The 20,643-nt window shown below is 50.2% G+C and overlaps 1 protein-coding gene across 12 annotated transcripts in view; it reads right to left on the bottom strand.

Moving 5' to 3' along the window:
* Positions 1 to 6,214: 6,214 nt before the first annotated feature.
* Positions 6,215 to 20,643, bottom strand: part of SECISBP2 (SECIS binding protein 2) — a 39,901-nt gene continuing 25,472 nt past the window's right edge. For 9 of the 12 annotated variants that reach the window (XM_024731917.1, XM_024731918.1, XM_024731919.1 and 6 more), the window contains 7 exons: positions 19,896 to 20,062; positions 19,048 to 19,186; positions 17,289 to 17,412; positions 16,436 to 16,656; positions 8,121 to 8,275; positions 7,612 to 7,804; positions 6,215 to 7,162 (listed from right to left, as the gene is read on the bottom strand). In XM_024731917.1, the coding sequence (XP_024587685.1) occupies positions 7,059 to 7,162; positions 7,612 to 7,804; positions 8,121 to 8,275; positions 16,436 to 16,656; positions 17,289 to 17,412; positions 19,048 to 19,186; positions 19,896 to 20,062 (1,103 nt within the window). In that variant the 3' untranslated portion in view covers positions 6,215 to 7,058. Of the gene's footprint in view, positions 7,163 to 7,611; positions 7,805 to 8,120; positions 8,276 to 10,396; positions 12,802 to 13,462; positions 13,638 to 15,963; positions 16,657 to 17,288; positions 17,413 to 19,047; positions 19,187 to 19,895; positions 20,063 to 20,643 lie in introns of those variants that run through there. The other 3 variants (XM_024731926.1, XM_024731924.1, XM_024731925.1) reach the window with 3 other exon arrangements.

Genomic DNA, 20,643 nt, shown 5'->3' with positions numbered 1-20,643 from the left:
CTGGGACTGGCTCTCCTGCTGAGGCTAGAGATTCCATTCCTCTGATGTTGGATCTCGTGATGTGTTTCCCGGCGTGCCTTCCTTTCTTTGATTTCATTCTTCTGTGAAGTGTCTCTTCTGGCACACCCAGGGTGTATGGGGGGAGTCAGTGTTTTGAGAGCCTATGTCTTTTCTCCATCTTCACACTTAGAGAGTCCAGCAGGGTAGAGAGTTCTGGCCTGAAAATCATTCCCTAGTGTGTGAGGCTGGCCCCGTCTTCTGGCTCCTGAGAGCCTGCCACTGACCCTGTGTGACCACTGTCTTTCTGAGCGCTGTGCAAGTGCGTGCCTGGCTGGGTCCCATCACACGTGGAAGCCCCCGCCTTCAACTCTCGGAAGCGTTCAACACTTATTCACTTTTCTCCACTTCATTTCCTGTTCTTTCTGGAACTATTTTCCAAGATGTTGGGCTACTTGGGGTGGTCCATCTTCTCTTTCCTGTCACCTCTGCTTCTGTTAGCTTTTCTCAACTTTATCTTGCACACCTGTTTGTTTTCATCCCACTCTCACACTTTATTACTCGGAGGTTTTCATTTTGTTCTGTCATGAGTGCATTCTCTTCTTGTCTTGTGGATGCGGTGTCTTCTCCCCTCTCTGAGGGTTATTGAGAGGATTTTCCAGTTTTCTTTTCCCTCCCAGTTGCCCTTTTTTGGTGGTTTTGTCTGTTTCCCTCAGAAGTCTTGGGACCCTTGATTGTTGGTTACATTTGAGAGGGGCACAAAAATCCCTCCTACGAGGCCCTTTCTCCCCAAGGTGCAGTCTTTGGACAGGCAGCATTCCTACCACTTGGGAGTTCGTTAGAAATGCACAGCGACTCAGAAGTCCCGGGAGCACCTTGTGTTAACTTCTCCAGGAGATTCCTACGTGCGCTAGTGAGGAGGCTGGTCTGCCCCGCACCCGTCCACTGTCGTGCGGAGGGCCTCCGGCTACAGCCCACACTTGGAGCAGCAGGCCATCCAGGGCTTAGGTTGGGCCATCAGTGAGGACTTAGGTTGGCAAGAGGCTGGGGCCTCATCATTCAGTACATAAAGCCCACCATCCTGTCTGCCTTCAGTGCGGGTGCTGCCCAGGTCACCCGTCCTGTGCTCTCCAAGAACACAGTCTCTTGAGGAGCAGAGGCAGGGCAGCTCCCCGGCTGTGCAGAGAGGCTAGGGTCCTTGGGACCACGTGCTTCTGCTTCTGCACAGCCTTTGAAGCAGCCTGCGCGCCAACTCCCTGTTGCCCAAGCTCCTGAGTGTCTCCCCGCTGCTGGCCTAGGACCCTGTGTGCTTGGGTCTGCTGATTCTGCCGGGGGCCGTTTGCACTGGTCCCTCTGCTTCTCAACTTCAGGTTTTCACTGTTTCCTCTCCTATTCTTTGTCCTTTTTCAAGAGTTTATATGTAAATGTACATATTTTAAAAGGTCCTTTGTCCTTTAAGTGGGGGTTACAGAGAAAAGGAAGTTACAAATATTCGCTCCCACCTAGAACCTCCGTTCCTGTCGTTTCTGTAGAATGCCCTTGCCTGTTGCTGTCAAGGTAAAATGAATGATCTCGTCATAAGTGTGCCTTACAAATTGTGACCTCTTATCCAGAAGTCAAGTGAATGGTACTATCAGCAAGTAGCTAAGTAGGAGTAGCCAGAGAAGCAACTAGGCAGTTGGGGCCATTACTGCTTGACCTCATCTAACTCAGCTGCCTTATAAGGAAGGTGCAGCTCACAGATGATGAAGGTTAAGTGACTCATCCAAGGTCACACAGCTCACTAGCCAGTAAGGAGCAGGGCTTGACTCTGATGGCAAGAAAATTTATACCTGGGTCACTCTGTGGACAGTAGACCCAAAATCCAGGAGAGGGCATGAGCACAGTTAAGACAGCTCAGTATTTTCTATCTCCCCACAGACCCCACCATGTTTACTGAAGGTACGGGCGGTGGTGGGTGAGGATGTGTTAGAAGATGAAATGTTTCTTTTGGGATTTGGATTCGCACGTGTTGAGTCAGGAGCCCCTGCAGGGCCCCTGTAGTGAAGGGCCACTAAGGGCCCTCCTCCAGAACTCTGGGTGCCTCCCACTGTCGTCCTGGGATGGGGCAGCTCCAGCCGAGGGCTGGTTGTGTGGGTACCGTCACCACTGGGCCTGCTCAGCTCTGCTCAGGGTATGAGTTCGACTTACTGTCTGAAGGACTCAGGTCGTTGGAACCCATTTCTTTCTTGCTTTTTTTTTTTTTTTTTTTGCGGTACGCGGGCCTCTCGCTGCTGTGGCCTCTCCCGTTGCGGAGCACAGGCTCCGGACGCGCAGGCTCAGTGGCCATGGCTCACGGGCTCAGCCGCTCCGCGGCATGTGGGATCTTCCCGGACCGGGGCACGAACCCGTGTCCCCTGCATCGGCAGGCGGACTCTCAACCACTGCGCCACCAGGGAAGCCCTTTCTTGCTTTTTTAAAAAAAATTTATTTTGGCTGCGGCAGGTCTTAGTTGTAGCACGCAGCATCTTTAGTTGCGGCATGCATGCAGGATCTAGTTCCCCAACTAGGGATCGAACCCGGGCCGCCTGCAATGGGAGCCCGGAGTCTTCCCACTGGACCACCAGGGAAGTCCCTGGAACCCATTTCTGAAATTAGTCACGTGAGCTATAGTTGAAAGCAATGACGGGGTGCATTTTTATGTTTACAAAGAAAAGCTATGGCTCTCAGACTCATGCCACCCTGACAACCCCTACAAGTAACTCATTTTCAAAATTCAGGATCAAACACAAAAGGAGGGCAGTGTGGGGCAAGTAGCACATGACGTAAGGGGACGCCAGACCTCATTACCGAGCAGGTTTCTGAACCTCAGCTCCCGCCTCACTCGAGGGAGGCAGCAGCAGCCCCTGCCCCACCCCCCGAGCCCCAGAGTATCTGCATTGCTCGTGAGGTGTGGGGAGTTAGCCCCTCTCCTGGCTACACAGAAAGGGCCAGTGAGATGTGCAGTTGGGGCCACTGTGACCTTGGGGAGCAGCTGCTGTGGGAGTTGGTGGCCCGGGGAAGGGCAGGCAGGGGGCACTGACTATGGAAGCCCCTGCAGCCAGGAAGGCGAGGCCCGAGGGGTAAACGCCTCACCCCTGCCCACTTGGCTGCCTCGGCCTGGCTCGGCCCTACAGAGGGGCATCACCTAGCTCACAGCACAGCCTCGGTGCGTGGAGGGCCCCCGGGGGACCGTGAAGGCCAGCAAGCTGAGACCTGGAGCCCCCCCTCTGTCTTGCAGAGGCAACCCAGCAGGAGAGGTGGACCAGAGAGCTCGCCACCTGGAGGGCCGTGGTCGGGGAACACGACCGCATGATGCACAGCTGGAGGAAGGAGTGGGTATGTGGCCGGGCCTGAGGGAGGGCAGGGGTCTGGGGGGCCCGTGCTGCCAGTGGGCCCCACGTGCTTCCTGCTGGCCCACTGAGCAGTTCTGCTTTCTGAAACCTGCACCCCTGCCACCCGCAGCCATCCAGCCTGGAGCCAATCCCCGGAAGGGAGTCAGCACAGGGTGGGGCCCTTACAGGAAACCGAAATCAGGCAGGGCCAGTTGGTTCTGGCGAGAAGCCCCCATGGCCACCGCGACCCCCAGACACAGCTTAGCACACCAGGCTTCCCTCCCGCAGGACCCTAGACCCCACAGGGAGCACACGGGAAGGGGACTCGAGGCCCTCCTGTTCTGCCAGGAACTCGAAGTCCACGTTGTTCTTTCAGGAACGCTGTAACCAGGACACGTAGCCACCAGGAGGCAGTGCTGACTCCAACCCCAAGCCGACCTTGCCGTCACCTGCCATGCAGCCCTGGATGCCCCAGGGCAGTGAGCTGCCTCCCCGCTGCTGGACGAGGCCATCAGGGCTGCTCAGTGGAGAACACGGAGCCCTGAGTGAACCTGCGACAGTAGCCGAAACCTCTTTTAATTAGGTGCTTAGATGGGACAGAATGGCCTGACAGAAACAGGAAACCAAAAAGGTGTTAACAGACAAAAACCCTGGTTAAGACGGCAGTGTGCATGACGGTTCCTCCCCCAGAAGCACTGTTGTTACGCTCCACAGGTCACTCCTCACCATCTGACTGATTTCATGGCATGCAAAGGGGCCGCCCCCTGCCCCCTAAACAGCCCAGTGTTAGCTCAGTCCCCTCTTAACTGCTGGTTTTACTGCTGTGGAGCCACCTTCATACTTAGCCACTCGACTCTAAAGGACAGGGAAGGGCAAGGCTTCAAATGACAAGAATTTGCCTTAAACCTTGAGTGCTGAGGTCCCAACTCAGGAGCTAACAAACATGGATTGAAGAGACTCTGTTATTCCTCACTAATATCAGAGCTTCAGCCTGTTTTCTAAAGCTCCCAGTGTGCACCTGTGCACTGGCAGCCACGGCCTGGGCACCGAGCTTGTATGAGGCGGAAAAGCCAGCAGGTCAGCTGTGTGCCTCTCCCGGGTCACAGTCACTCTTCTCACAGCGGTGCGGGTCTGATGAGGCTACTCTGTACATGTGCTTCTGGGTCCCTAGTTGTTCACGCTGCACCTGGAGACTCTGCTGTGTGTGTGTGTATAAATGTGAAGGCCGAGGCTGCTCAGCCTGTAACCTTACAGATACTGTTTGTTTGTGGAATGACGTTTTTTTAATGGAATGCCAGTCTATCATAAAACCAAAACCTCTGTTAAGTTATACTTCTCCTGTGACCCTAGCAAATGGATGTCTCCTCAGCCTCATGACCACAGCTGTTGTTTCCAGACCCCCTTGTCCTGAAGCTGGGTACCTTCGTACAAGAGCAGCACACATTTCCAGCCAGTCACCTAGAGGATCCGTTCTGAACAAGGCTTCTGAGGACGGCTGGCTTTGGGGTTAAAGTTGTCCCGTTTGCCCACCCAGCTGCTGGCCCACCTTGCCAGCAGACGCCGAGCTGGCTCACGGACCGCCACGCACTGTGACAGGGTTTTTGGTGAAACACCCATCGGCCCTCGCTGTGGTTCTAGTGCGGGTAGGCTCCAGCCACCACAGCTGCGGAGTGGACAGCTCCAAGACTGGGGCCCTTTCCTTGGTGCTATGATTCTTCCTCAAGTTTGGATACAGTCAGAGCACTTTCATGCCCAACAAAACAAAACAGACACTTGCAGTTATCACAACATCAACACGCAGGGTCCTGGTGGGAAATGGGATTATGAGGATGAGTTTTCCCTGAACTGTTGGAAGAAAATAAAGAGTTCTTTCTACATTTGCTCCGTGAAGCGTGTTTGTATTTGGGGAGCCTGCCTGCTTTCTGTGGTACCATCAGTACAGAGTAGGTCACTGTGTCACCTGCAGCAGTGGCCTCTGTCAGCAAAGTGACACCATGACCAGGGCAACTCAGCATTAAGTCACACAAGTGAACTCTCTCAGGAGCTGAATGAATGTGATGTTAAAAACCCAACATACTTTGTTCAGCTAATCTGAACAAATACTACAGACCCAGAGGCCTTGGGGGCTCTGGACAAACAACGTGCATCTCTAGCAGAGATTTCTTAATGATTTTTTGATTTGTCAGTTTTATAATTCTAGACTGCTGAATGCAGCTGACAAGCTATTTAACTTTCTCCCTATAAGTTCATTTGGAACCTTTACTTTTCAAACCTACTATAGTTGACACGGGGTGGGGTCCTCCCTGCTATTCCTCCTGGTGGCCCTGAGGGAGAAACCTGTGACAGGATGGAGGGCTTGGTGGACCAGATTGCATGTCCCTCATTTAAACAGCTCAGAAAGTGTATGGAAAAGCAGGGCACACACCGGGAAGAACAGATGAGAAGATAGACTGGTGCTTCCCACAGACGACCTCCACCTCGCCGCCAGCCCTGGCCACGCAGCGGGCCATTTCCAACTCCTTATTCCACTTTTATTTGCTTGTCACAGGCCACTCACTCTCAGAGGTACATTTGGCATGACTGAATTCAACTAACAGTATTTTCAAGCCCACATGATACCTTGCTTGCTTGACAAGTGCAAAGCAGTGAAACTCGTTCCTGCCACTTCCCATGACCAGCACGCCAGCAGGCTGGACCAAGGCGGGTCCAGCAACAGTCTCTAAGGGTTAGTCTCTACTTCGAGACCCAAGAGGCCTGAGCGCAGCAAACCTCTCCCTGCTCAGTCCCCTTCAGTTCAAAGAAGAGTGCCCAAAAGACACGTATCAGGACGCAGGACCACTGATTAGACCAAGATGACTGGAGTCTCCAGTGAAATTAAATAATCACTCTTTATTCAAAATAAATAAGCCCTCTTACTTACAGGAAAATATGAAAGTAAACTTCTATCCTTCTGGCCTCTAAGATAGAAACCACATTCAAAATATGTTCACTTACAAAAGAAAGAAAATATTTGCAGATTATTTGCAGAAAACTGAAATTTAGGAACTTCAATATACATTTGTTTCTTTGCGAAATAAAGAATAAAAGGAATAATTCATGTCAAAAGGTCACAGGTTAGAGAACCGGTTTTCCTCCTGAGGCTCATTTTAGCAAACCCTCCAAGTACCCCCAAATCTTCTGGCCAAAAAGCCACAACCTGAGAAAGGAACCCCTCCCCACCCCACCGCTCCTGCACTAACACTGGCTACCACAGCGCCCGTCCAGCGGCTTCTGCAGGGCTGTGCTGGGTCACCAGGACCGGGAACATCAGGCTGGCACCCCGCTGCCTCCCAGCCACATCACCTCAGCCCCCCGCTGCTTTTCACAAACTAACTTGGCTCAGCTGCTCTGCAATGGAGAGACGTTCCCTTAGCAGCAGAGTACTCCAAGTACCACCTTTTCCAGCATTTTCCAGACTCATATTGCACTCAGAGGGCCAAGGCTGCATCCCGAGGCTTTGTGAAAAGGTTCCCACCACCATACCAAGTGCCCGTCCATGGGACTCGCAGCTTTTTGGATGCCTACAAACACCACTGGTTAACTTCCCAATTAAACAGTCATACAAAACACACACTAGGTCAACGAAGAACTGAGAAGAAGAAAAAGACCCCAAAGTCTTTCAGCCCCCGCCCCCTTACCCCAAATACACAAACACACAGGAAAGAACTTTTATAAATTCAAGTTCATCATCTGAGAAGTCGAAGCCTCCAGCGATTCCTCCAGTTCCAGGGCACGTTGAGTGTATGCTTCCAGATGGTTTCTCCAGATTTCAACTGGAAACAAGAAAGGGAACAGCTGATGAACGGCAGGGACAGTCAGGGAAGTCTCTTGGAAAGCAAGCAGCATGTGGCCTGCCCAGCGAACCAGCTCCCTAGATGGGGCCCAGCAAGGACTCAAGCCCAAGTCCCCAACTGCAACCCCCTCGTGAGCAGCACCAAACACCTTGGCGCACGCCGGCCTCGACAACCGCCCACCAGGGATACAGCTGTCCTCAAGGATGCCCTCTGTTTGGGTGCCATCTGACCCGAGGTCTGTCTGAGACATCCACTGACCAGCCCTCCCAAGTCTGAGACCACTTCTTAAACAAGGGCCGGGTCTTAACGGGGCCTTCTGCAGCCGGTCCTGCCACAGTGGCCATGCTGCTCTCCTGGGCACCCTTTTTAATCAGTGTCGATGAAGACTAGAGGAGGCTCAACCCCAAATCCATTCCCCCAGCACTCACTGTAGTGTGGCTCCTCTTTTCCGGCAGGGGCCAGGGGTCTGTTCTCTGCAGAGCAGCTGGGGCCCTGCGTGGGCGGGCTAGCGGGTGCAAGGGGCCCAGGCTCTCCCGGCAGCTCCCAGTGCGCATTCTCCAGCATGGTCCTGTACGCCTGCCGGGCCGCCATCGTCAGCTCGACCATCTTGTGGAACTGGTCCTTGGGCAGAAATGAGAGCACAGGTGACATCCCCTGCAAACTGGGGATGGCGCCCTCCACAGGGAAGCAGGGTGATGCCCGCCTGCGGTGCTGACCTCAGGCCTGCTTAAGGCTCCTCTGCGGCAGCAGTGAGCCCAGACCTAAATTCGGAATCACACTTCCATGCTTTTAAGGAAAGAAGGCCACCAACGCTGCTGCCTTCAACACTGGGGCCCCTGAGGCTCAGGGCTGCTGTGCTGTGGAAGTGCAGACAACCACCATCCCTCCCGACTCCCTCTCACAAGCAAGATAGGCCGGCGCCCCCTCACCATCTCACCTGGGCCCCGTCGTAGCTAAAGATCCCCACCACGCTGACAGGAACAGCCTTGTTCAGACTGCGCCCCAGAGCTTTGCGGTTGAGAGCAAACACAAAGGGGATGTTCTGCTCACAGGCGTAGTCAATGATGGTGTGCAGGGTGTCGTCCAGCCCACCTGGTCAAAGGACAATGAAAATGACAAGGAAGTGCATGACACGAGCATGCTGGTGACACTGGCCGCCAAGGGCTTTTCCTGACAGTGACACTCCTGGCTATTTCCTTACTCAAGCCAGTGTGCCAGGCCAGGTTTCACCAGGAGAGAGCCAGTCACTGTGGTGCAAGTACACTATTACTCTAGGCCACATGGAAGAAATCAACTCTCCAAGAGAGACACTTCTAAAAGCAATAAAACATGATAAAACATGTCCACGTCAAGTCAACCTCTGGTGCTGGTGCTGTGCGTAATGGAAAAATGAAGGCTTGGTTAAGTATCTGCTGAATACCGCGTGCCACTCTCGGTCTAATGGCCTCGTGTGGACTGGCTCCTATATCCTCACAAAACCCTGAGGGGGAGGCTGCACCCCACTTAAGAGATGGAAATCCAGAGCCCAGAGAGGTCACTGAGTACCAGCGAAGCAGCAGCCAGGCAGGAGTGGGGCAGGGGTGGCACTGAGAGCAGAGACGGTGAAGGGAGCCCTGCATGCGGGTGACATGCCTGTGAAGCCAGAAACCCAGCAGCACTGATGAGTTACCACCAACAGGAGGATCACATCTGGACGTCTGTGCACAAGTAGTGCAGAAACCAGTATGCACACACGCATCAGCCAGCTAGAACATAAAACGGAAGAAATGACTTTATACATGACAGCAACCAAACACTACAACAGGTAGGGATAAATGTGGCAAGAAACGTGAGAGATTTATAGAGCAACTTCAACATGCTAGTGAAACACAATAGAAAATCTAAACAAAAGGCACCTATGCTCTTGGATGGAATGATCCAATATGATCACATGTCAATTTTATGTTAACGTAAAACTTTTTATACTGTAACTTACTCTAAGTGGGATTTTTTTGAGAAATAAAAAAATATTGGGTTGGCCAAAAGGTTCATTCTTTTTTTCCGTAAGATGTCTCTAGTAGCACTTAGATGTCTTTAACGTCATTCGAAACAATTTTGTTAGATTGTATTGTGACAGCTGTCATATCAGCATGCATTTAAAAAAACATCAAAATTGGTGAATTTTTGTGTAGCCATTTTAATATTGAAGATGGAAGAAAAAAAGCAACATTTTCGGCATATTATGCTTTATTATTTCAAGAAAGGTGGAAACGCAAAAGAAAGATTTGTGCAGTGTACGGAGGAGGTGCTGTGACTGATCAAATGTGTCAAAAGTGATTTGCAAAGTTTCGTGCTGGAGATTTCTCGCTGGCTGATGCTCCACGGTCGGGCAGACCAGTTGAAGTTGATAGCGACCAAATCAAGACATTAACTGAGAACAATCAACGTTATACCACACTCAGGAGACAGCCGACATACTCAAAATATCCAAATCAAGCACTGAAAATCATTTGCACCAGCTTGGTTACGTTAATCGCTTTGATGTTTGTGTTCCACATAAGCAAAAAAACCTTCTTGACTGTATTTCATTATGCGATTCTCTACTGAAACGTAACGAAAATGTTCCGTTTTTAAAACAAATTGTGATGGGTGATGAAAAGTGGATACTGTACAATAATGTGAAATGGAAGAGATCCTGGGGCAAGCAAAACGAACCACCACCAACCACACCAAAGGCTGGTCTTCATCCAAAGAAGGTGATGGTGTATATACAGTGGGATTGGAAGGGAGTTCTCTATCATGAGCTCCTTCTGGAAAACCAAACGATTAATTCCAACAAGTACTGCTCCCAGTTAGACGAAATGAAAGCAGCACTTGAGAAACATCCAGAATTAGTCAAAAGAAAATGCATAATCTTCCATCAGGATGACGCAAGACTGCATGTTTCTTTGATAACCAGGCAAAAACTGCTACAGCTTGGCTGGGCTGGGAAGTTCTGATTCATCCGTCGTATTCACCAGACATTGCACCTTCAGATTTCCATTTATTTCAGTCTTTACAAAAATCTCTTGACTGAAAAAATTTCCATTTCCGGGAAGACTGTAAAAGGCACCCGGGACAGTTCTTTGCTCAAAAAGTTTTGGGAAGATGGAATTATGAAGCTGCCTGAAAAATGGCAGAAGGTAGTGGAACAAAAGGGTGAATACGTTGTTCAATAAAGTTCTTGGTGAAAATGAAAAATGTGTCTTTTATTTTTACTTAAAAATCAAAGAAACTTTTTGGCCAACCCAATACATAATATGAGAACAGCCTTTTGAAAAAGGAAATGTCAGGCTAGCATCGCCAGGTATTAAAGCTTGCTATAAAACTACAAGAACGTAAACGAGGGGATGAAGAGCAACAGAATGGAAGGTCCAGAAACGACCCAAATGCGTGGCGCTTGAGCAGGTCTGCAAAAGCACTCTGAAGCACCGGAGAAGGTGCAGAAGGGACAGCGAGCAGGTCAGCCTCTGCAAAGATCCATCTTAGACTAAAATGCATTCAACCTAAACAAAAATGAAAACATGGAAGAACCAGGAAAAAAACAGAATTAAGAAAAAAAATCTTTAATAATCCTGGAGTAGGAAGGTTGATGAATGACAAAACCTAGATGCAATAAAAACAAGAATAAAAAATACCAATATGTACACACCTGAAGTCTCTGAATGGCCAAAAAAGGTTTAAAGAAAAACAGACACATGACAAAACAAAAATATTTACAACTCTTACCCAAAGGGGCTCTTATTTATTAAAAAAAGGTACACATAAATATAAAAAAGACTGACATCCTAAAAGACAAATGGGTAAAGAATCAACAATTTACAGAAAATGCCAAGCCCTTAAACAAGTGGAAAGGTGCTCAACCTCCCTTCACAAGAAAATGCTAACAGAATCTTCCCAAGAGGGTGGGGAGGCCAGGAGGAAGCAGCAGCCCGGCTTCAGGGGCTGCAGTGTCCCCGGGGGGTAGCGTGGCATGTGCGTTAACCTGGTAAGTGCACAGGCCGTTTCACTCTAGGAATGTACCTACGGAGATGTTCAGTAAGAAATGAGTGTGTGGACTTCCCTGGTGGTTCAGTGGTTAAGACTGCACTTCCACTGCAGGGGGTGTGGGCTCGATCCCTGGTTGGGGAACTAAGATACTGCCTGCCGCACAGCGTGGCCGGAAAAAAAAAGAAAAAAGAAAAGAACTACAGTATGAAAGGTGCATCCTTGTTTACGGCTACAGAAATCTGAATGCAACTGAAGTGACCATCAGCCCGGGACTGCGCAGCCAGAAGAATGGGAGTGTCCCGAGCCAGACTGTGATACTAAAAAGAGCAAGGCACAAATGGGATCCAGGACACCAGATCTCTCTCTCTCTCTCTCTCTCTCTCTCTCTCTCGCACACACACACACACCCACACACACACACACACACACACACACACATGGACTAACAAGGACACATCAAAATATGGCAATGGTGGTTGCCTCTAGGTGGTGGGAAGTATCTGGGGGGACTTACTCCCAAAGGAAAGTAACAAGCACTGAATCCTGCCCTCTTGCATGGTGAGCTGTTTGAACCTACCATCTGAAAGGAGGTTACAGCATGGCATTGCCCCGGTTCCTCTGGAAACTGACCAATTCCTGAGCGAACACACAACGTCTGCATGGAAGGAAAAATGTCCCAAGATCTCCTGTCACCTGGTATCTAATTACATATGATTACCTAATCTTCTTTCAAGAAGAACTTCTCAAATGCACATCCTACTGCTCTGAGGGAACTGGGAACTCATTCTGCAGCTGGTTTGACTGGGGATTAATGGTTAAGCCCCATATCCCTGAAATCTGCCCAGCCCCCTGCCCCAGATCTACCTGAAGAGTATCAAAGATGATGAGGATGAAATCTCTGGGGATATAAACTTTAAAGAAAAAACATTTCTGGGCAGGTGGTGAAAAGGGGGAGACAGGACCAGAGGTGAGGCGATGGCTGTGTTCCTTACAGTGAGATATTTTCAGCTTACCATGGGAGGCTGACGGAGTCTCTTCAACATCAGCCCCATGGCCTCTCACTCAAGGGTCTGTCTCTGCCTTGTGTCCACCCCAACCCAGGAGCTGGTCACAAAGGCTGTTACAGCAGTGTGCAGAAAAGAGCTATAACGTGACCGGCCCAACAGCTGCCATCCATAAAAAGGCCAACTTACTTGGCTGACCCTTCCAGTCCCTGAATCTCGGCTTTGGGAGGACCCCTGTCACCCCAACTAGGAAGAGTGGCTACTGTACCCAAAATGCATATGAGGATTACACTGAACACCAGCTTTCCTTCTGTGAGTCTGGAATGTGGGGACATGCCAGGCAGAGGGTGCCCATGTGACCAGCCCCAAGGAGCCTCCCTGGTAGATGACATCACACTTCACACGTGTTGTCACATCTCATTTTGAGGGAATTCAGCGCGTCCTCTCTGACTCCCCTGGGAGAGGACACTGGAAGCATGCCCTGCTTTCCCCGACACAGCAGCCAAGTCAAGATGGTTTTGCTCAGCCCAGCTCCCAGGCGACGTTACTAGTGAGAGCTGAAAGCATCTCCAAGTGCCGACTTCTCAAAGTTCCACAGGAAGACAACTTAAAACAAGCAAATGCTCAATCAGGTAAACAATTTCCATTTAAAATTTAAGTTCAGAATTATCAGGAAAATGCCACTCGGAGCAAATACAGTATTTTAACATAATCCCAAGCTGTAATACTAAATTTTACATGTAAAATGACGACAGTCTATTGGCTATCTTTTCCAAGGAATAAACATTCCTAAAACACATAATCGAGTTCTTTATGCTTCAAAGCAAAAAAAAAAAAAACAATGTAGGGACGGATGATTAAACAACGTATTTTAAATGCGTAACAAATCCTTGAGATGCCCATCAGTACATTCTTAGCTCCATTCTCTGCCACAGTCAGAGGAGTGGAGGCTTAAAGAAAGAGCAAGGTGGACTGCCAACTGAATACACACATTCCCATTTTTTGGGTTGTCTTTTTAAATTTATTATTATTATAATTTAAAAATTTATTTTTGGCTGCTTTGGGTCTTTGTTGCTGCATGTGGGCTTTCTCTAGTTGCGGCGAGCGGGGGGCTGCTCTTCGTTGAGGTGCGCGGGCTTCTCACTGGGATGGCTTCTCTTGTTGTGGAACACGGGCTCTAGGCACGTGGGCTTCAGTAGCTGCAGCACACGGGCTCAGCAGTTGTGGTTCTCGGGCTCTAGAGCGCAGGCTCAGTAGTTGTGGCACATGGGCTTAGTTGCTCTGTGGCATGTGGGATCTTCCTGGACCAGGGCTCAAACCCGCATCCCCTGCATTGGCAGGCAGATTCTTAACCACTGTGCCACCAGGGAAGTCCCTGGTTTGTCTTTTAAAGGTGAAAATCCACAGGAGAATGCAAGATAAGAGCAAAAAAGTTTTGGAAGCTGAAACGCAAACAGTTGACTCAGCTGACCTAAGCCAACAATGGGAAAACCCCCTAGACCCAGCCATTTACACCCTAGAATTCAATCCCCAGAGCTTGGCAGCTAACAGGCAGCACCGGGCACTTCAGAGACAGGGTGAAGTTCAGATGAGGTGACAGCAAGTTGGTGTCCAGATCCACTTCACCCAGCCGACATGCCAGTGCCAGACCTCTGGTGAGGCAGATGGGCAGGTCTGTGGGACACTGGGACCCACACTTCTAACCGTGGGCGTAAGGACAAGGTCACAGACTCCCAGCAGGAGGTAAGAGAGTTCTTCCCCAGGGAATATGGAGTCAGAGAGACAGAGCGGCAGCCCAGCTGTCATCCTACAGCAGAGGTTCTAGCTTGGCATCCACAGCAGCAACTAAGAACTTACTAGAAATGCAAATTTTGGGGCCTGCTGGACCTGCTCAGGAAGAAACTCTGGAATCTGTGTCTTCACCAGCCTCCTGGGTGACTCTGATGCTCACTACAGTTTGAGAACCACTGCCCTCAAATGCAGCTCAAAGCCTTTAAATGCCAGCCCCACCCCCAGATTTCTAGTCAGCTATAAAAGATGTTAAGGACAAACAGAGGACTTCCCTGGCGGTCCAGTGGTTAAGACTCCATGCTCCCAATGCAGGGGGCACGGGTTTGATCCCTGGTTGGGGAACTAAGATCCCACATGCTGCACGGTGTGGCCAAAAAAATTTAATAATTAAAAAAAAAAAGACAAAGAGCAGACACCGGTATCTGCAGAAACCTCCACCATGAGATCAAAACAGCAAACCACCTGGGAAGGGAGGCTATGCAGGGAGAAGGAAACCTCACATCACTATTATTCTCAGGGAGGAAACACATCCACAGAGGAACGGCAGCTGCAACACACAAAGAAACTTCAGAAAACAATAAAAGTAGCTCCCAGAAATTAAAAATAATAGCAGAAATAAAAACCTCTACAGAAAGATTGAGACATAGCTGAAGAATCCTTATGGAAAACAGAACCAAACGAAAGAGGTGAAAGGAAGAGGAAAAGTCACAGGAGGACAGCAGTGCAGGAGGCCCAGCATCTGAGCAACATGGTTCCAGGAAGAGCCTAGAGAGAACCGACTGTAGGGAGATTCAGAGCACAAACCCAACAGCACATCCGAGAACTGAGGGCACTGCCTGCAAACCGCCCCACCTCCCGGAACCCTGCGCACAAGGAATTTCCCACAAGCTTCCAGAGATAAGGGAGAACAAAGGGGAAAAGGTCAGAAACCAGAAAGCCTGGATTTCAAGCACCATCTTCTAAATGTGCTGCCATGTACCCTTTCTCTCATAAGCCACTGGGGGATGTGCACACCCCGAGACAAAAGAGTGCACGAGAGCCACTAAACACCACACCCCAACAGGAGATGGGGGAGGCCGTCCCCAGGACGACAGCTGCACAGGAAGCACAGAGCCTGGAACGATTCCAGGAGAGAAGCTGCAGAATGCCCGATGCACCCATTGCCTTAAGAGGTTCAGGCAGCCAGGTAAGAGCTTGAGGAGTGATTCATTTCAAGTTCAGCGCCTGCCATGGGACTGTGGTGGGGACACTGCCAGCACACAACCGAACAGGCAGGTCCCGAGACCCCTTTCTGATGGCTGGGACTGGACCTGCCCTGAACTAGGACGGGGACAAGCCCACTGGGCTGGCAATGAGCAGGTCCAGCTGCTGCCCTAGTGACCCTGGGTGCTGCAAGCAAGTCAGGAAACCTCAAGTCTTCAGACTGGGACAGCAACCAGAAAAGCTCAGGGCTAGGATCTGGACTGGATCCCTCAAAGTCCAGTTCCAGCCGAGTGGAAGTTTACACTGAAGGAGAGAGGAACAGGACCAGAGAAGGACTCCGAACACTTACACGAAGATGGAGGACCAGTGTCTAAGTGACGGCATTCTGCTCTTAACTGACAACCCCTCTACTGCGCAGCCTGAGGAGGACACAAAATGGACCACCCAAGGGCCAATGGGAGGTGTCACAGACGTCCATCTGTCGGTCACCTCGCCCAGCATATCACATCACAAAAAACGGAACCAACCTTCCAGCATCAGTAAGATGGCCAAGTGCTTGGACAAACCCATCTTTTTTTTTTGTTGTTCTTTTTATTTATTTATTTATTTATTTTTGGCTGTGTTGGGTCTTCGTTTCTGTGCAAGAGCTTTCTCTAGTTGTGGCAAGCAGGGGCCACTCTTCATTGCGGTGCGCGGGCCTCTCACTGTCGTGGCCTCTCTTGTTGTGGAGCACAGGCTCCAGACACGCAGGCTCAGTAGCTGTGGCTCACGGGCCCAGTTGCTCCGTGGCATGTGGGATCTCCCCAGACCAGGGCTCGAACCCGTGTCCCCTGCACTGGCAGGCAGATTCTCAACCACTGTGCCACCAGGGAAGCCCAACAAACCCATCTTTAATCAGTGGATAGATGAGTTAGTCACAGACTGAGCAAGCACATTTAAAACGGACAAAAGCCCAATGCAGGGACCGCCTAGCTGCCAGTCACAAAGCCTCTGTGGTGTGAGTGACCAGTAACCACGAGAGGCCTGCGCAGGCCAGCTGAGCCACACTCTGAAGACCACAGCCTGCCTCACAGAGGAATGCACTGGCTGATCCCATAAACTCTGGAAACAAATTACTCAATTAAGAGAAAATGAAACAAACTGAGGTGCCGAGGCCTCAGTGCCCCTTAGCTGCTGACGGGTGTGTGGTAGCCAGAGGGTGTGTACTGCAGGGGGCCACACACCAGGGATGCCACAGCACCCTTACCTTTCGACTGTATCTTCTCACAGTTGGGGGAGATGATGACGCATTTCAACTTTTTGAGCTTCAGATGTTTGAGAACTTCCCTCAGCCCCAACACAAGTCGGCGTTTGGTCTTAGCCTTGACTGGATCTTTCTGGTACATACGATCTTGGAAACGAACCAGCTCTTTCAGCAGGTCCGTAACACAAGCGTCAACTTCTTTACTGAGCATCTGGCTGCAGTAGCTGAAAGAAACATTAGACACGGTCACGTTCCCAGTGGCTGCGACACTCCAGCGCACTGCTCCTGGCATACCTCAGATGAGGGGGACAGCATGCCACTTTCAAGAAATCATGCTTTGATGAGCAATACTAGTCAAAAAGGTGGAACTCCTGATAGGATTTTATGAAAGGTATGGATGGAGGCATCCTCTCCAGCCCTAACCACAAGGGACAAAAGACCTCTGGGCCCCATGTCCCCAGGGCAGCCACTCCCGGGCACCTCTCCTCATGAAAAAAAATGTTTGGAGAGTCTATCCTGAAGAAAAGTGGGAGGGAAGGAGGCGGAGTGCCCTAAGAAATTACATACAGAAATTACACAACAAGATGGAACCCAGATGCAATGGGCTGTCACCTCACTACCCGTTCCCCCAACCACAGCTTGGATTCAAGGGCACCTCTGGCATCACGGCACTAGGACCTCTCGGGAGATTAGGCAGCCCTGGCATGTGTTACAACCAGGTCCTAGCTACCTTCCACCGGGAGGATGCAAACACCGGGGCCCAGACGAGCCAGTGGGCGAAGAACTCAACGCCCAGTGTCAGAGTGAGCACAGTGCCCCAGGCCCCACTGCAGGCACAGCTGCCAGGCTCACTCACTCCCTGAACCGCCGGCTGTGGATCTTGGGGCAGGCCTCCACCTCCTTCTGGGGCTCAGCTCCCAGCTGGTCTTCCGACTTGCTCTCTGCCACAGAAGCACAGGACACCAACTCTTCTGTTCCCCCTGGAGTTTTAGAGAAAGAAGTCACAGCATGGCTCCTCCAGGGCTCCACACACAGACTGCGGGAACTGAGGCAGGGAATGCTCAACAGCGGCAGTGTCGCCAGAGCAGCCAGATTCGGCGGCACACACCCGCCACATCCAGACACGGCCACCGAGTGTCACAGCAGGCAGAGGAGTTATGGGAATGGCTTGGGAAATCAGAAGAACCGGGCGACTCTCTGCACTGCCTAGTGGTGCCTCCCCGCCCCTTATTTAGTTATTTCTTATTTTTATTGTGGCAAATATTTGCAAAATTTACCATTTTAACTGTTTTTGGCTTTTTTGGCCACACCGCGCAGCATGAAGGATATTAGTTCCCCAACCAGGGATGGAACCTGAGCCCCTGGCAGTGAGAGCGTGGAGTCCTAAACACTGGACCACCAGGGAATTCCCTAACCATTTTTAAATGTGCGGTTTCAGTGGCCAAATTTATTTTTTAATTTTGAAATTTAACCTGAAGTTCTTATCAATAAGTTTTAAAAGCAGGTTTACTAGTTCTTAATTTTTTTGCAAATGCTTGAAACCATTCCTTTATCAAATAACCCTTAAAAGAGAAGCTGAACATCTAAACTGGGAAAGCCACAATAGGTGTGTTTAAATCCATCAGACAGGACTCAATAACAGCTTACAACACTCAAATGGTTACTTCTAGACACTTCCAAAGTGCAAGTGCAGTAACATCACCAGAGGAAGGAGTTCACCCACCAGGAAAGACAATGTCCCGTGGCTGGCCTCTCCACCACCCATAGGCGTAGCTTGTAAAACCCCTGGCAGCCTGTATGGCAGGAGCCTCTAGGCTGGGTGGCAGTGGACCCAACCCCAAGATCCACCCCGGGGAAATGCCAGCAGGAGGGGTGCTCACATCCCCTATATACATCCCACGCTGCCACAGCACCTCTGCTTCTAATAGCCCCAAAGTGGAAACGCCCACAACACTCACATGCCACCTAGCACATTTGTACACCTGGATGCTATGCAGCAATGACAATCTGGTACTACCTCTACAGGCCACAGATATACTGCTGGCCAGAGGGGCACACACTACAAGATTCCACTGGAACAAAGCCTGAAAGCTCACAGGTAGGGCTGCAGACAGGGCTGAGGCCTTGAGCGGGAATCATGGGGACTGTGGGGCTGATACATTTCTGAACTTGGTAAAAAGTCCTCAAGCTATATGCTTCTGATTTGTGTACTGTTCTGAATGTATAATTCACTAAAATGCTTACTTAACCCATTTTTTGTATGACACCATGTCTCACACACTTGTGGGCAAGCAGCTCTGCAGTTAATGGTGTTAATTCTCATGGCACTTCAAATTGCGAGGACCATCCAATGTCACACAGATCGAACTCAGGGGCCTCACCCCTCTGTCCCTCTCACCCCTGAGAAGCAGAGGCACCAGAAGCTCCACCTGCCCATAGGGACGTCCTCTTACTGTCAAGTTAGGAGACTGAAAACGTCTGCATTCCCGAGGCCCAACGCCCACGTGCTTTTACCACACAGGGACAAGGGCTGGGCAAAGCCCAGACAGTTGGCTGTGCATACGGCCGCCCCTGCTGAAGGATTCTTTAAGAAGCAAACCAACAGAACTCGGTACCTGAGGGGTCAGCCTGCCCGAGGGCCTGGTCGTCACCACCGCTCTCTCCATCTTGCACATCATCACTGGCAAAAGCTGGGCTCACAGCACTTTCTTGGAGACGCTGTTGCTTTCTCTCCTGCCGCTCTTTCAAAATAATCTTTAAAATTAAATAAATGATCAAAACACCTAAATACTTGTACTTAAAAATAAGCTCTTCTGCAAAATAAGCCACCCAAGTTAAGCTGGTTGGCACTGTGCCTGTTTGTGCCCTTACTCCCCACCCACCCCCATGGGTGGGCCCAACCCTCTCACCCACAGCCCAGGAGCAGCATGTTCCCCCTGGGTGCACAGAGCAGGGCATGTGAGAACTGGGCTCTGATGCAACTGTGCAGCTCAACTGTTACCTGGCCCCAGGCAAGACATGCCTTCCTCCATCTGAGACCCACCACACTCCACAGGCTGCTTTGAAAATTAAATCAAAGAACGTGTGCCAGGAAGTGTCCAATATTTACCAAATCTGAGCACTAGACAGATTGCCTTGGGTAGAATGAGGGTAAAAAATGTGAATGAGAACATACTCCCCCATTTCTGGTTTTCTGTCCATGTCATTCCAAAACATTAAAATAAATAAATAAATAAGGCCTCCCCCTCCAGCAGCTAAGGCACCCTGCTTCACTTGCTCTAGCACACCATGTGGGAAGAGCAAGGGATCATCTTTCAGAGAATCGTGTACCCATCTTGACAAGAGCAGTTTCAAATGAGAGTGAAGGTTAAAATCTAAAAATGTAAGAGTCAAAAGGAGTAACACAGATACAGGAGAGTCTGTAGGTTTTCTCGCGCCCAATTTCAAACAAAATACCACACACCTTCTTCAACGAGGTTGGCTTCTTGGCCTTGGGGACCTCCCTCTGCTTCCCCTTCTTCATCAGGGGGGCGCTGGAGTCTAAGGGGTTGTGCGGGGTCTTCACCTGGCCAAAGCGGTGGCCCTTCTTCCCTGACATGGAGTCTTTGGAGAGGACGGGCACTGCCCCGACTACAACACAGTAGGGACACATGGCTCAGGCTGCTGCACGCCACCTGCCTGGCTCCAGAGGGCAGGCTCGCTGCAGATCTGTCTCAGGGGCTCCTTATGCTGCCCGCCCATCCCCACAACCTTCCTCATCCTCATCAAATTGTCCCTTAGAGAACCAGCTTCCTATCCCTGTAATCAAATCTCCTATGTTGTAATCAAATCTCCTATGTTTTAATCAAATCTCCTATGTTGTAATCAAATCTGTAATCAAATCTCCTATGTTGCTCAGTAAAATCTGATGATGTGTGGGTCTCATTTTTTGATTAAGAATTTTTCCGGGTAGCTTGTACTTAAGATTTAAGATGCCTTTTACTCCACCATTTTCAGTTGACACTGCCTTTGCAGGAGTTGGCCACTGGCTTCCCTATGCATACCTTCTACCTCACTACCTTATAAGATCCTAGTAATATTTCAAGTTGATTCTCTTGAGTTTTCTAGACATAAACATACTTTCCTAAATTCCCTGCACAGTGTAAATACATGACCACAATCACTACTCAGTACACTTCAACTGCATACTATGGTTCTGTTCTACTTCCCAC

Source organism: Neophocaena asiaeorientalis, unplaced genomic scaffold, assembly GCF_003031525.2.
Source record: "Neophocaena asiaeorientalis asiaeorientalis breed wild unplaced genomic scaffold, Neophocaena_asiaeorientalis_V1.1 scaffold160, whole genome shotgun sequence".
NCBI lineage: Eukaryota > Metazoa > Chordata > Mammalia > Artiodactyla > Phocoenidae > Neophocaena > Neophocaena asiaeorientalis.
Note: the sequence above shows the minus strand (reverse complement) of the source record. Positions and strands in the feature narration are given on the sequence as shown.